This window comes from Mytilus edulis, chromosome 6 (genome assembly GCF_963676685.1).
Source record: "Mytilus edulis chromosome 6, xbMytEdul2.2, whole genome shotgun sequence".
NCBI lineage: Eukaryota > Metazoa > Mollusca > Bivalvia > Mytilida > Mytilidae > Mytilus > Mytilus edulis.
In genome coordinates, this window is record NC_092349.1 from 119252 (window position 1) to 134875 (window position 15624).

Here is a 15624-nt window from a genome sequence, read left to right on the forward strand (position 1 = left end):
ATAGGAAAATATGTTTGAAAATAAAAATTCTTGCAAAATTTTAAACATGTATAATTAATTAGAATTTTTATAATGAATTTGAAAAAAACTGGATAATTTTTCTTGAAAGGATATTTCACTAAAATTTGTATTTAGGTACATGCAGTATGATATCATTATGCATCACTAGTTCAAAACCGATTAAATTATTGTCCCCACTTTTATTGAAGTGACAGTTATATTTATCATACTTTAAAGTACTACATGTTTTTGTACTGTACAACTCAGTTCTTTTTCGCTCAGTTCATTGAAGAACAAGTTAAGTGCACTTTTTTTTATAATTTATTCAGTGCTTCATGTTGAGTACTGAAGTATTGATAAATTATTTTTAAAAACCTGACTAAAATTGTATTCATTTCACTATGTTTAACAGACGGAGTCACTCATGTAAGTGGTTTTTTTTTTTTAATTTTCTTGCGTTTTTTTTCTTGTGATAAAACCTCAGAACTTTAAATATTTCTATTGAGCGTTTTTTTTTCTAGTGATAAAACCTTAGAACATAAAGTATTTCTGTTGAGTAACGAACACTTTAAATTGAGACCACCGATATTTAAAACCCGGATAATAATCCAAGACTTAAAGCTTTTTCTCCCTGTCTGTTAAGATGTAAAGGGGTTTAATACCTCATAATATTGTTGACATAATTTGTTTTTACCGCAAGAATGACAAATGGCTGGTATTGAATTGGATTATTTGTTGAAATCTTTGTCGAGGGCCAAATCTCTTATCCGATTGACATTCCGCATAATACATAGTTAGGTTGAGAAGTTATTTACTCAGCGGGCTATTGTTCCCTGTTGGGATTGAATAATCTCGTAGCAATATTAATTTTAGGTATTTAATATGTTTTTCTTTTGAAGAGGTTTTAGATAGCATTGACACAGCTTAGATGAAATGCAAAAACTGAAATAAAATAGATATAAATTTTCAAATTTGCAATAAACTGCACCTGAACGTATTACTCACGTTAAATTGGTTAATTCTTCAGCATTGTGTATACTATCTCAAGGAGACAGAAATGAGAACTCCTTATATTGTCGTGTCTACGTTGGATTGATCAGGTTGGCCATATACAGTCTAGGGGTAAAATTGATTTGTTAGGTTTGTATATAAATATACTGATGGTGTTACAATATTTTAATTGCTTTTGATTGCTTTTCTGCTGTACCTGATGTTAATATTTGTCTTTGAACAGAAGTTTGTAAACGTCAATTGTAGGGCCCAGTCCTCACGGTCATAAAATTTTTGAGCATGATTTTTGTACTCAAACTCGAAAATCAACCAATCAAATTGCTGTATTTCATGTTTCGAGCATGATTTTTGTGCTCCCACCACTGAGCAAAGTTTTATGCCATCAACGGCCAGGAGGTTTCTGAAAATGCCACCAGTCTTTTATTTTTCTAAAAGTTGTATTTTTGACCATTATAATTATTTTTTTATTTACTTATAGTGTAACCTGTTATACCGTACTCATTGGCATATCCAGAAATTTTCATAAGTGGGGCCCACTAACAGCATAAGAGGGGGCCCATTCCCATCACACTTCAAAGATTCCCATTATAACCATATAACCAACCAAACTCTTTCCACAATGAGTTCAAATATCCCTTTGGTATCTTTGTCTTTTATAAAGATATATGTCTTGGAAAATTAAAAGACATATTTTGGACTTGTTCATCCATTTAACATGCTGTTCCGAATACTACAAATCTTATATGTGACTACAGTAACTGCTGTCACATTTATTGTTGAACATATTTTGGACCTCGTTTTATAAAATAATGACAGACAGTCTTTTATGAAAGCTAATACTTGTATCCATCAATTTGAGCTCAGCTGGCTGACATCGATACAAATTTCCTAAGCATTTTACTCCAGAATAGGGTTACTTAAAACATATCGGAATATTCCAGCTTGAAGCTTTAATCCTGTTTCATCTTTGATATTTTTGTTTCAACATACAATGCAGTTTAAAAGACAGATAGACTCAGCATGTGTTTTCCATTTGTTTGAAGTATTAGAGTAAATCAATGTTTAATAAAACGGCAGCCATTTTAGTACTGCTTCTATTAAAATGGTAATAATTAACGGCTGAGAACCATTAGCTTTGATTTGGAAATGATTAAACAGCCTTTCAGAGGAAATGGGCTGGATATAATGTAGGGTATTTGTCTATTAAAATGTCAGAAAGCCCAACTTTTACTGATATTTACCTTGCACTTAATTTAAACTTTTATTATAATTGGTTAGCTAATGGATTCGGGAAATCAGATGTTATGGTATCATAGTTTGGTATGTAATGGTCGTAGCTCCCGGAGTTGAAAATAAACAGAGAAAATGTCAAATTAAGCTATTTTAAATGGAAATTACATAAAAATCAATTTTTCGCCCATTGATGAAGTGTTTTCATTGTAAAAAGAGACAATTTATACAAGTATCTTCAAGCATGCTCTTGGAAGATTAAAAATGTTTGCACAAGTCTTGGGATGATTAACAAAATAAGGGTTAAAGTACAAATTTATAAATAAAGAGAAGTGCTCTGACCATTATAGAGTATAGTGGTAAAGTGTTAGCAAACATTATTGTAAAAAGAGTAATCTGAGACGAGAATTATTAATCTATTTTGATATCATATTTACAAGGGCTAGAAATCATTGTCATAAGCTGTATGACTGGTTTTTGTAGAATGTTTGTGTTGCCACATGCTTTCTGAAAATCAGTAAATTTTTACTTAATTAATTAAAATCAGAAAAGAGGATAACAAAAAAACAAAGTACAACCTGAATATGAAAGGATTTTCCTTAGAGATCGCAAAATTTTATAAAAGCTTAAAATATACCACTTAAGAGTATAAATACTGTTGGGGGGCCTTGCATGGCGACTGAGTGGTTTAAGTAGTTCATATAATGTATTACTAGCATGTCATTACAGAGATTTGTTAGATCCAAGTTCCCTGTCTGTTGGCAGGTGTTTATAGCCCCTATCTTTAAAAGTGAAATGATAGTCTTTGAGTTTCCCTATTGAAGGTTGGTCGTTCTCTTTGGGTGACACTGTACTTCTACCAATAAATACTAGCCACAATGATGTAGCCGCTGACATTGGTGTTAGATTCCAATAATTGATCAATCAATTTGTGTGGGAAGACCCATTGGTGGTCTTTGGGTGTAACCTGTCCTTTGTTTGGGTTGTTGTCTCTTGTACACATCTCCCATTTCCATTCTAAAATTTTAAAAGATATACAACAACAAAAACTTAAATTAAATGCAGGAAGATACTAGGAATATGATGGATTGTTGAAATTTTTGTAATCTTCATTTTAATGTGAAATTTATGTTGAACAGGTGTATACAAATCACTAAAACCTTGGTATACTTATAGATAAGTGAAATATTTCAGGGGTAGATAACTGCTTATACACTTGTTCTTTGACACTTATGAAGTGATAAAATGATTCATTAAACTGCCGATTGGTGATATAAAGATAAATTCACATACAAGTCAATAAGGCCTTATTATATATCAATTTGCTTTGATAAAAATATCAGCCGAACCTAACATGATTTGGCAAAGGACTGATGATCTCTGTGGAGAATAATCAGTGATAATGTATCTCAGATCCACAACTTCTCTGTACGTGATAATTTGTTTCACATTCAATTCCCCACACGATAGCTTTATAAAATTGTGATTATGGCTATAATGAAGATGACTATGATAGATACTCACAGAAATAAAATAGATATCGTGTAAAATGATGTTTAAGTCATTCAACTGGAAATCTCTTGGCTCTGTATGTTGCCGATCGATAAAATAACAGATCATTTTATTCACATTCATTACGGGAAACATTATGGCCGATTCAGGTGATATCTGAATAAAAACATAAACATTTGAACGATTTTTTGACATTTGTGATTCTTTATGGATGATCAGCCTTTAAAAGAAGAAGTAGAATTTGTAAAACCTGAACCAAAGGTAAGAAGGATATGCCGTTGGGCTGATACCTCATGTTTCTTTTCAAGGGTATTGATGTGTGTGTAATATCCTGCTATTTTATGCTAAATAATTTGTACAAAGCCGTTGACAGCTGTCATGCTAATTAATAAATTGAATGCACAGCCATTACGTTAGTTTGCATTTGCTATTCACTAAGTAATTGCATGTCGGATCCATAATTCTAGTTTCTAAACGTGCATACCAATTTCCTGCATATTTTCAATGTTATTTGAGTGAAGATTGTGACATGTATTGTGTGGTAATTTGGTCTGTCAGTAAGTAGAATATGCCGCTTGAATATCAAACATTCAAGCTTGAGTGCTTGTAGTAGCTGAAAAATACATGTACCTGTTTAAAACATATATAGCAATAAAATGAGATTGGGGTATTTATAAAGACCATTTTGTAGGTATTTTTAAGGGTTGTTCAAACCACCGTGCTCATAATAGGCAATAAATTCAAAACAAATAAGGCAACAAACTAGAGGGGTGAAAGTGAGATACGAATTAGTTATTTTATACTTTAAAGAAAACACGTTAACATTTTTCTATTAATAAACAGTATTTCCGTAGATGTTAAAAGATATGAATACTATATCCTGAAAACGGCCAACTATTGGGCAATAACAGGAACCTATATACAAATATATCTTTGTTTTTTGGTTCAAGTAAACTTCTGCTGGATATCCTGCTTGTCAAAAATAATTAATAAATGTTAAAATAACTGTTTACACCACAGCTTAATTGCTGTCCTTTTTGCCGTACGTGTTTTCAGCAACGTCAAATTAGTAAAAATATAAAGCACCAATGTGAAATTTGAAAATTAAGGAATAAATAGAATATTTTAACATTGTCAGAATAAAGGGATTTATTCATATTTGCTATAAAAGTAGAGAAAAACTAGGATCAGCTTTGCTTTAATTCCTGTTTTTTAAGCTCGTAGAAAAGAAATTTATATTTTCTGACAATGTACATGTATAGTTTAAGTATTTAAACTAAAATTATTATAGAACATATATTAGATATGGAATTATTAACTAGAAACCACATGTACATTGAATTGAAGTGGATTTTAAGATAAGCTGATGAAGTTTCCCTAGAATTAAGTGTTTCCTTGTTTGAGGGAAGCTGATAGGACTACACTAGGATATTTAGATATGCCATATTCACTTTTAAAGAAAGACCATATTGTTTTAAGATATAATAATAGTACATTTATTTTATGATTCGAGTAGGTAGTGTCATTTTTAAGTGCTAGGTTACTAGGGAATTTGTCATGAAATGAGAATTCAGGTCTTGATGTTTGTCAATAAGTTTAATTTAAGGATAGAGAGGCTTTCAGGGATTAAAATGCTTATTCCTCAATTTCATTTATGTAAGCAGTCTTAATCCAGATATAGTAGCGTCCAGGGAGACTGTTATAGATACACAGTTATTCTGGCTTAGTCATAATAAAAAACAGAGATCTCTCCCTAATCCGGGATGTGTTCAGGACAAGGTTTTTGCTGGGTTTCAAAATGAAGGCAAAATCAGTCACCACAAATTCAATACACAAGTATTAACCCAGCGGTAGAGAGGATATGGGAATTTTATAAAGGACATAATACCAAAGTTGATAATTGTTAAAACCCTTGGAGAATTTAATCAGATTTGAGAAGTTGATAAATTGTACGACATTAATCCCCCTTGTCAGTTTTTCTACTTGTTCACTAATCCTTCTAGCTTTGAGTGAATTAATTAATACTTTAGTATCTGAGAGTATGGAATAGAGCGACACTGCTAATGTAAAATGTGCAAATCAACTCCGCATAAACAGCTCATAACCCAAAAGTATGTAAGAAAAAGAGCAAGGTTAACGTCACTGAGACAGCAACCCAATGACAAAATTAATTAAAGGTATCAACATGAGGACAACATTATTCTCAACATTTGTCAAGCTTTTAGTTCAAATAACTGCCATTTACACCCAGTGTTAATGTCTTGTCAGTGGCGGATCCAGAAATTTTCATAAGTGGGGGCCCACTGACTGACCTTAGAGGGGACCCGCTCCAGTCACACTTCATTGATTTCCTATATAAGCAACCAAATTTTTTCCAAAAAGGGGGGGCCGGGCCCCCTTGGCCCCCCCTAAATCCGCCTCTGCTTGTTTCCAGTCCAGAAGAACTTGCAATAAAAGAATTAATTATAACACTGATTGCCAAACTGTTTATCAGAATTTTTATTAATTCTCACATCAGAAGCTGTGAATTTTACTGTTTATTGCCATTTTATACCTATTATCAACTTTTCAACTGTAAATTTGTTAGTCACTTCAGTTTAGGTAATTGTTATATTTTTATACAAAAGAGATCACTTGAGTTTATTTAGATTAATTTTCAACACCTTCCAATGTAATTGTTCCCATCATGCATCTGGGATCTCCATTCAAAACAATCAGAAGCAGCTTGGGTATGTTAGATGTATCTTTTTGCATTTTTTGTGCATTTCTCTGCAGATTAATTGGCAATAAAGCCTGTCTGGATGAATGTTGTGTTTATGAGAAGTGTAATCATTACAAAAATGTAGGTAGACAGACCAAAACTATAATAGTTTTCATATCAGATGATTTGGCACCTGTCAGTGATAGAATTGTTTGTTTATAAACAATTGATTGAGAAGTTGGAAGGCTGGAATGCTGCTATAAGTATAAGAGGTTAGACTGTGAACCTCAATCATCAAACTCATACTAAGGATGATCTTTCTATCCACCACAGTAACCCAGAAGCCATGCAATCCAGGGCTCTAAAATTTATTTTGAAATATTTACGAGGAAGATTCAAGACTAAAAAGTCGTTTTGAAAGCAAAAGATTAAAAACAATATTGGGTCCAATATGAAGGCCTCGAGATTAATAGCCTGAGGTTCCCCTCCATGGTCTTATATTTGTGGAAATGTGAACTAAGCTTGGTAAAAATTGAACTTATTATTTTCAACCCTGATACATGTAATATACATTCATAAAAGTAAGTTCTTTATAACAAAAGTTAATACACTGTATAGTTCACTAATCCAAGCTATGAAAAAGCTATTTGTTTAGAGTTATTTATTATTGTTACATTTTGATTAAGCCACTTGTAAACGAGTTTTAATGTGTGAGGGAGAAGCAATCTGTCACACTGTTACAAGTAATAAGAAACATGTAATTGATTTTCTGGCTATGAAAAGTCCTTACAGCTGGTACTGAGAGTATGTCACAAATAGAAAAAAAACTCGGCAATTTGTTTTTAAAAGCTTGAACACAGAATAAGTGATTTTTATGAACTCAGAATATGTTAATCTACAGCCTTTTGAAAAAAAGCACAGGGAAACTTTGAAACCAGTCCAATTGTTTCCCAATTTGTTGAATAGTTCAAAATGTATGTCTATGGGTCACTTATAGTTACACTATGTTAATAATTGCTTGTCAGATGTTTTATGGGTGTTGATATTTTCATGAATTACCATTTTTTGCCAACTATTAGCATCTGGTAGGCTTTTCATCTAAAATGGTATCACCATTGAGTAATTGAGTAATTGAGTAGTTAAAACATGTAATGTTGACAAGAAATATATATCATTAGTGTAGTCCTTGTGATTACTGTTAATAAATGTTTATTTTCTTCTACCCATGGGAACAGTATATCTAACATATATGTTCCTGTTTACCCCTAAAGGTAACACATTGGTCTATTTCAAATTGGCAAATTTGTGGTTTTCAATTAACAGATGTTTGACATTTCCACTGTTTTGAATGGAGCCCCAACTGATTTGTCTTGGTATCAAAAGGTATGCAGAAGTTCAATGCCATAAGGTCTAAAATTATGAAACTTGGAATCTTAATTTTAGAACATATATGATAACATGTGGTTTTTGCACATTTTTGCTCATCACTAACATGTTCTTCATATCAAAAGTACACAGCAATATCTACAGGATTACAGACTTATCAGTCAGTTATCAGTCGTCAGGGGAGATAATTGTATAAATTATGATAAACATTTTAATCAGTGTTGATTGGCTAATGATACATGTTGATAATGTCTGACAGAAGTACTTAGTCAACAAATCAAAGTATCATTGGATAACAGACTACGGTCAAGGCTACTTTGTGTTCACTTTGTACAAGCTGATTTTAAATATTTTTAACAAATGAAGAATTTTTTAAATTATAATGTGCTTTAGTATCTAAAATTATAAAATTATGGAAATGGAAAAGAATCTGTCATGATGTATCAGTTAATTACATGAAAGTCTATACACAAACAAACACAAACCTGAAGCACAACAAATTTTTCATCTTGAAATTTTATTATTGTTAAGGCAGATATGATATATATATATGTGCTTAATTTTCTCATGGAAGGTTGATTACCAAATCATTTTGATATGTTGGCAATTTATTTACAAATGTTTTCATACAATGCAGCTGAACACATTAAATCAGTTTATACAGTTGGGTGAAATGATAGACATATTTTATTGAAAATAAGATAGTGGTTATCACAAAATGCATATAACAACTTCCATATGATGTGCTGTAGTAACATTTAAACAGCAAGGCAAATGATCATTGGTTTGTGAAAGGATGAGGAAAGATTTAACCAATTTCTGATTATTGTGAGCTATCTTGAGATTTTAGTAACTATATTTGAAATTTCCTGGCCTTTGCTAGAGTTATTGCCTGCACATTTTTTGTATAGGTCAAGTGTTGTTATTGCATTCAAAATAGAGTCAACTGGAAGTTATACTGGACACCTGTTTGCACCTGAAGTTGAGAAAGATTCTGACAAGCTCAGTGGTGTTTTAATACTCATACTTTATAGCTGATTTGATTTGGTGTCAAGCAGTTAGATCAGATTTTACAAAGCCTCCCATTCATTCATTTTCAAAAAGGGTTAAAGTTTGAGTTATTCTTTGCTCTTCAAAAGGATTTAATAATGTACAGTGGGAAAATTGACCTGTTGTATAATATGCTGAGTAATATCTTTGTCATACCCAGGTGACTGTGCAACCAGCAATTCACTTATTTTTTAAAACAAAGATGTACAAAGATAGTTGTGTATTAATACTATAATCTTCTAATTCCGCTGCTGCTATGCAATCAATGTCTTTAGTTGACACCTGCAGTTCACATTTTTCATCAATTGTCTTTAACAAGATCTGTTAATCGGCTTAGATTATGCGACGCATACAATATCATACGACATTCCAATACAGGGTTCAGAGAGCTAGGTGGCTGTTATGATTGTCAATAGAGACAGCGGGTGTTGAATGCCCAATGCAAAAGACATGTTAATTCCTTGTTTTTTCAACGGGCTTTCTTATGTGGCTGACAACGAAATCCTTGTGTAAACGCAGGGACATCGTAACGTCCTGTCCAAATTGCTTTCAAGGCTCACTCCCGGTAACGCAGGGTTGATAAATACCTATCATCATTGGAAAATTATACCCTGGTATCAGCTGAAAGGTGATAAAATACCTGAGCTCAAGTGCCGTGTTTTAGATACAGATATATTTCATTACAGGCACACTAAGTCCTACAGTGACAAGTTCCTATAGAAAACTTGTAGTGGCCAAACTTTGTACAATAAAAAGACTACTATCAAACAGTCTTGAGTGGAAATATGTTTGATAAAGTTTGACAGAGGAATTTATTAATATCTTGTTCATATATTTACGTCCAGATATATAGAATGTAAGTTTTTGTTTGTGTCCATACAATTTATGATTATAAGAAAAAAAGGAATATTTATTTATGGAGTAACTCAGATGGAATAATTTAATGAGAGTGCAAATGCTTGTTACTTCTAAGTAAAAGGTCAGTTTATTTTGTAAAATTGGTGATTTTGTTATTTGACCCCAAAAACGTAAACATAATACTTTAATTACACCATCATTTATAGTCTATATCATTTGTAAGAGTGGGTTTTACTGACGAAAATACACTTAATAGACTTGAGGAAAAATATGTTCTTTTTAAATGTAATTGGTGCACATTACTTTGTGATAATGCAAAATACATGTCAATCTACCAGGGTTAAATTGTAACATAACATTGCCAAAAGTATTTTCATTCTGATATGTTACTTTCCTGTAAAAGTTGGACCTCTAATGTAGGGCACTTTCTGAATATCTAAATGAATTAATCGCATTAATTTTCTATTAGTAACCAGATAAGCATTATAAGGATGGTTTAATAATTGTACGTGTCTTTTAAAAAAAATTAGACACTGGGAAGTGACTATAGGTATTTTCCAAGATCATTCAATGATAATAGGTATTGTCAAGCCACAAATATCTTTTTCATTAAAAAAATTTAATTAATTTGTTTTGACTTTATAACTTTCTGCTGTTAATTAATACTAGAATAATGTAATGTTTGTACTCTTCATTACTTCCAATCCCAAATTTTTCATTAGTAAAGATCAATTTGCAGATGTAATTGGCAATATAGAAAATGCTAAACTAATGAAATTATGGAGTTCATTTCTCAAGGTATGAAAAACATTGAAAGGTTTATCTTTGACTGTGTAAGTACATAATGATAATAAGTTAGAGATCTTCCTAACTGATGCTAACAGTAGGTGTCATAAATAGAGCTGAGATATTCTCTTGATAAAACATGACCTCGCCTGTGAACTCACTGATTACGTAATGCATATTAATTCTGTGTTTATCATTGCCACTGTGTTATTTTATAGTTCATTGAAAGGATTTTTAGTTTTTGCCAATATTTTGAGGTATAGAAGTGAAATTCTCAATTTTTAAAGGATTTATAACTGAAAGTAAATGGATGATATATCTTAAATAGGTAAATATTTACCAAATATCTCTGACAAATTGTAAAATTTATTGTGTTTTTTATACTTTTTTGTGGAAAACTGTTGAAGATTTTATTGGAAGCATAATTTGTAGATTTTGTTTAGTAATATATTTTCATTTTGAATCAACAAAAACCAATGCACATGTCACATGTACAAAAATTACTTTTCCAAAAAAAGACAGATTTATGATATAATAATTTGACATTGTGTCAAAACAAATTTTATTTTTTTATTTTATTTAAAGGGTAATAGCTTTGCATTTAAAAACAGTTAAGTTACCAGTGAATAATGGTAATATATGCATACTTCTGCCCATTTTTTGCGTTCATTTTATAAATTATTCATGACAACTGTAAAAATGTAGACCATGTTTATAATGATTTTCTGTCTTCTTTTTATCAAAAACTTTTAATGGAGCAAATTTCCTTTTTTTCCTCCCAAATTTCATGTGATAAAGGGTGTTCAGTTAAGTGAAAATAACATTTGGACCAAAAAATAGCCATTGAATGTTCAAGGTCATCTGAAGAACAATGTGTTATTGAAATAATAATAATATAAAACCAAGTTTTACAGCACTCCAAATGTCCCTCTTGTTTGACAGACCTTTCTAGTGAGTTCTAATTATGAACATAAAATTCATTTTATATATTTAATGTCCAGTTGCCAAATATTTCATGGATATTCAGGACATTTACAAATTAACACTAAAACTTGTTGGTAGATTTGGTAGATACTACCCATATGTTGAGTAGGTGTAGAGATCTTGCCCTGTAACAGGCAACCTATGACTCATTTTAGAATCACAGTTCACAAGGGTTCCTTTAGCTGTTACAGGACATTTGTTAAAGTGCCATTCACACCCTGAGTGGTGTTTCACTTTGGGCACATTGAGCTTCCCCATTCTGGCTGCATATTTATGTATCTGGCACAGGCAAATGGACATCTACCTAATTTCCACTGGCTAAACTGAAGGTCATGTTACCAGGATAATTTACCAACTCATTAAATTTTCTCTTTTTGCACAGGATTTTTCCTTTTTTTGGGGAAAGTTATATAACATTAATCTGAAGGCAACAAATATATATATGTACCTTCTGATTTTGCTGGATCATTTCAATTATTATCTGAGTATCAATATAGAATATGATACAGTGACATTAAAACGTGAAACCTCTTTTCTAGACAAAGCCTGACATCAGAGAATTAACATTATATCAGTAAGGAGTGAGGAAATATGAATTATTACGTATTGTAAGCATATATTTTTTTCATGAAAGGTGTCAAAAATATGTTTTATTATCTAATTTTTAAGTGTCAGACTGAATATGTTCTAGTTTTGCTACCTGAGTTTAGTTAATACACTTTTTATTTATTAAAGATATTAGATAAAAGTTGCCAAATAAAGAATATTTGCTTGATAATATTAATTGGAATTGGACCTTTTTGCCTTCTATAATATTTATAAACACAACAGTCATATTGAGAGATGGTATATATATTAGGTTGAATTGAACATTTTTAAAGGATTAAAAAAAATAATCAGTTACTAAATAAAGAAAATTTGCATGACAACAATATGGAAGTAGATTTTTTGCAGTCTTATTATAGCAACAGAATTATAATGGCCGGGACGGGAGATCCATTGCTGGGTATCCAACACTTCAGACAAGTACGTTGGGAGAATTTATACTTCATCGTCTGCCATTATCAGCTATAAAGATCTAGTAACAATAGAGGGCCTCTTCAGCGTTGATTACTGCCAAATACCACCCGCAGTCTAATAAAACACTCCATTCAATTGTACTATGAGTGCCGTGGACAAACACGACATATTCCATATCTGAGCTGTACAAATATGTAATATTTAGATTGTGACAGTTGATGAATTTTTAGGTGACAAAATTTCATAAGATTTGATCATTTCGAGTGTTACCATATTGATAAATCAAGGGTTGTCGAGGAGTTCATTAAAAATATTGTGCTAAGTCACTTGAGTCGGTAGTCCCTTGTTGTGTCGGGTGCTTAGATTGTTTGAAGTACTTTGACTTTTTTACCATGCTAAAAGTATTGATTTACTACAGGAACGATTGAAAAGGAGTACCTAATAAGGTGAATTTATACTGATTTATAATATATTACATATCAATTGTGATGCCGGAAAATTAGTTTTTGTTTTAAATTATTTTTTTAATATGCACTTTTTTTAACAATTGATTTTGCTGTTGATCATGCAAGCTAGGTAAACAAGATACTGTCAAACCTAAACAAGTTTTAGTAGTTATTTATCGTTGGGTTCGCTTCAGCACATCAACCCTCACTTAATATAAGATGTCCTATCTTGAGCTCACTCTGATGATGACTTTCTGTACATTTAATTTGATCAGATCTGTCGGATGACCTTTATGTCTGATTTTGAAAACATTAAACTCTTTTGAATACTTTAAACTAAGTTACAGTTGTTGTATATAAGACCTTTTGAACTGATAGCAGACCAATCAAACTATCTAAAACCACAAGCTTTTATGAAGCACTTCATCAATTATAGTTAAAGATATTTGCTTTATCCTTTTTTTTTTAAAGATTTTTAAATGAGAAAAATTTCAAATTTCAAGTGAGACTAAATGAAGTCTGTAAAACTTTCTGCCACATTCAATTGTTACGCTTGAAATATTTGCTTCTGGATTTTAAATACCGGTATTCAATATTCTTTAAAAATGATTAAAATATTAGAGAATTTATACACCAATATGAATCTTATGTTCTTCCTTGCTACATCGATAATGGTCAAAACCTTTCATCTATTATTATTAAAGTATTTGTTACAGCATTGAGAACTGTGTTTAAAAAAATCCATAAATAATGGAACAGGATATGTGTTTGTTCAGCTTATCACTTATTCTATAGCGTGGCAAGCCCTTTAACAATAATCATTTGAATTCTAGATTTGATTTCCAAAAAAAATTTATTCTCAGTGCATGTATAGTATGCTAGAGGAATTAATGAAATTTGAAAATTCCAATTTTATTTGAATTTAATTAAAAACCAACGCTATTTGAATGTCAATTAATGTTACCTTAGTTTCAGAGATACCCTTTCAGACTTTTCGTTTAAATGAGATGATGTTTTTAAAAAGATCAATTTCCTGGCTTTTTCTCGTTGTCATGGTGATGTGAAAAGATGGCTTTTGAACAATTTTCATGGATAATCATTAATAGATCTGTGAGGTGCTCTGCATGTAAAATGGAGCAAATTCAATTTGGTTGTACGATTGATTTGACAGTTTCTATTTACCGTAGGTTTTTCAACTGCAGCGTAATTGCATAATCTTGAAAGATAGCTAGTACAGAATTCTTAAGCTGCAGTTTGTGCATAGATCAAATTAAAGGACACGTCAGTATATATTTTGAATTTAAATTTAGTCCTTTAATCCAATTGTTTTTATGGCGGTTTTAAAATATCTGTTGGAGTTAACAAGGTTTAAACTATAACAATAGAATGAAATGAAGTTTGAGAGATTTTGATAAAAAATGAAATAAAATTATGATGATATTTCCTGATGCTAAAATCTTGAAATTTTAATGAAATCCAATAATTGGGACATTGAAATGCAATTTTTCACCACAATATTGTAAAAAGAAGTCTGTTAAGATTTCCAATTGTAAAGACATAGATCCTCTCTCATTTTCATTAAAATTCAATGCTTTGCATATGAGATTTTAATAATTTTACATGAGAACAATTGAAATTATTAGAATATAAGACAGTTTTATTATTTTTTGAATTAATATTATTTTGCAATTTTAGAAATCAAATTTTTTCGTAATTATCAAAAAAAGACATTTCCGTGTTGTGACTTGTTCGCCATGACTTACATTACCCTGGCTAATTCCATTAGGAATACCAATTAACTTTGCAACAATTGAGTTAAAGATAATTTTCCTGAAAATTATCCAGGGGGAAAAGGGATTATTCCAGTTAGCTGCTGGCTTGGGCGAGAAGTAATGTTGATGAGAGAAAACTTCTCATGCGGAAGATTTTGTTATGAGCACGTTCATAAAAGGAACAAGTTTTCAGTTTTAATGGCTTCCGACTTGTTAACTGCAATGTTAAAAGGTTTTACAACATGGGACTAGATTAAAGTGGTAAATTAACCATGAAAATTCATAACTCAATTGTGTATTGGTTATTAACAAGTTCACAGCTAGTTTTTGCAGTCAATATAATGAATATCCAAGCTTTCTGCAAATTACTGTCAATATTCTGCTTTCAAATTTGCATACCTATCCAGCTGCGTTGGGAACGAGGGCATGTATCCAGCGGAAATGAGAAACTGGTATTTTATATCTGCTCAGATGCATGAAGTACGACCCCGACTGTGTAATAAAGCAATATCTGGTGTGGTTTCATTAATCTTGGTAGCCTCATCAGCTGAGCTGTAATTGTATAAAGTAATCGTCAAATTTGTGGCTTAATGGGATAAAAAGATCTTTTTCTGGGACATTTGACGTCTGATCAATTGAGCGTTTTGCACAGAAAAAGTTGATATAATTAAAACCAATATATAATTATCAACAACTGGCAGTTATTAGATTTCTTTAATTTTCTGATTTATTACTCTTTTTTTTTAATTATAGTTTAGAACTCCAATTGCTTTTGACATCTCATCCTTTGATAGATATTGACTCTAATTGTATATAAGTGTAAGGAATAAAGATTTTCATAGCTTTAATCTGGGTCAAAATTTAAAGC

At 31.3% G+C, this 15624-nt stretch overlaps 1 protein-coding gene across 6 annotated transcripts in view; it reads left to right on the forward strand.

Moving 5' to 3' along the window:
- Window positions 1-15624, forward strand: part of LOC139526877 (autism susceptibility gene 2 protein-like) — a 133368-nt gene that overhangs the window by 56089 nt on the left and 61655 nt on the right. For 2 of the 6 annotated variants that reach the window (XM_071322014.1, XM_071322015.1), the window contains exon 1: window positions 3868-4014. The exons of the other annotated variants lie outside the window; for them this stretch is intronic. In XM_071322014.1, coding sequence (XP_071178115.1) covers window positions 3961-4014 — 54 coding nt within the window. In that variant the 5' untranslated portion in view covers window positions 3868-3960. Of the gene's footprint in view, window positions 1-3867; window positions 4015-15624 lie in introns of those variants that run through there. 6 annotated transcript variants of the gene reach the window in all.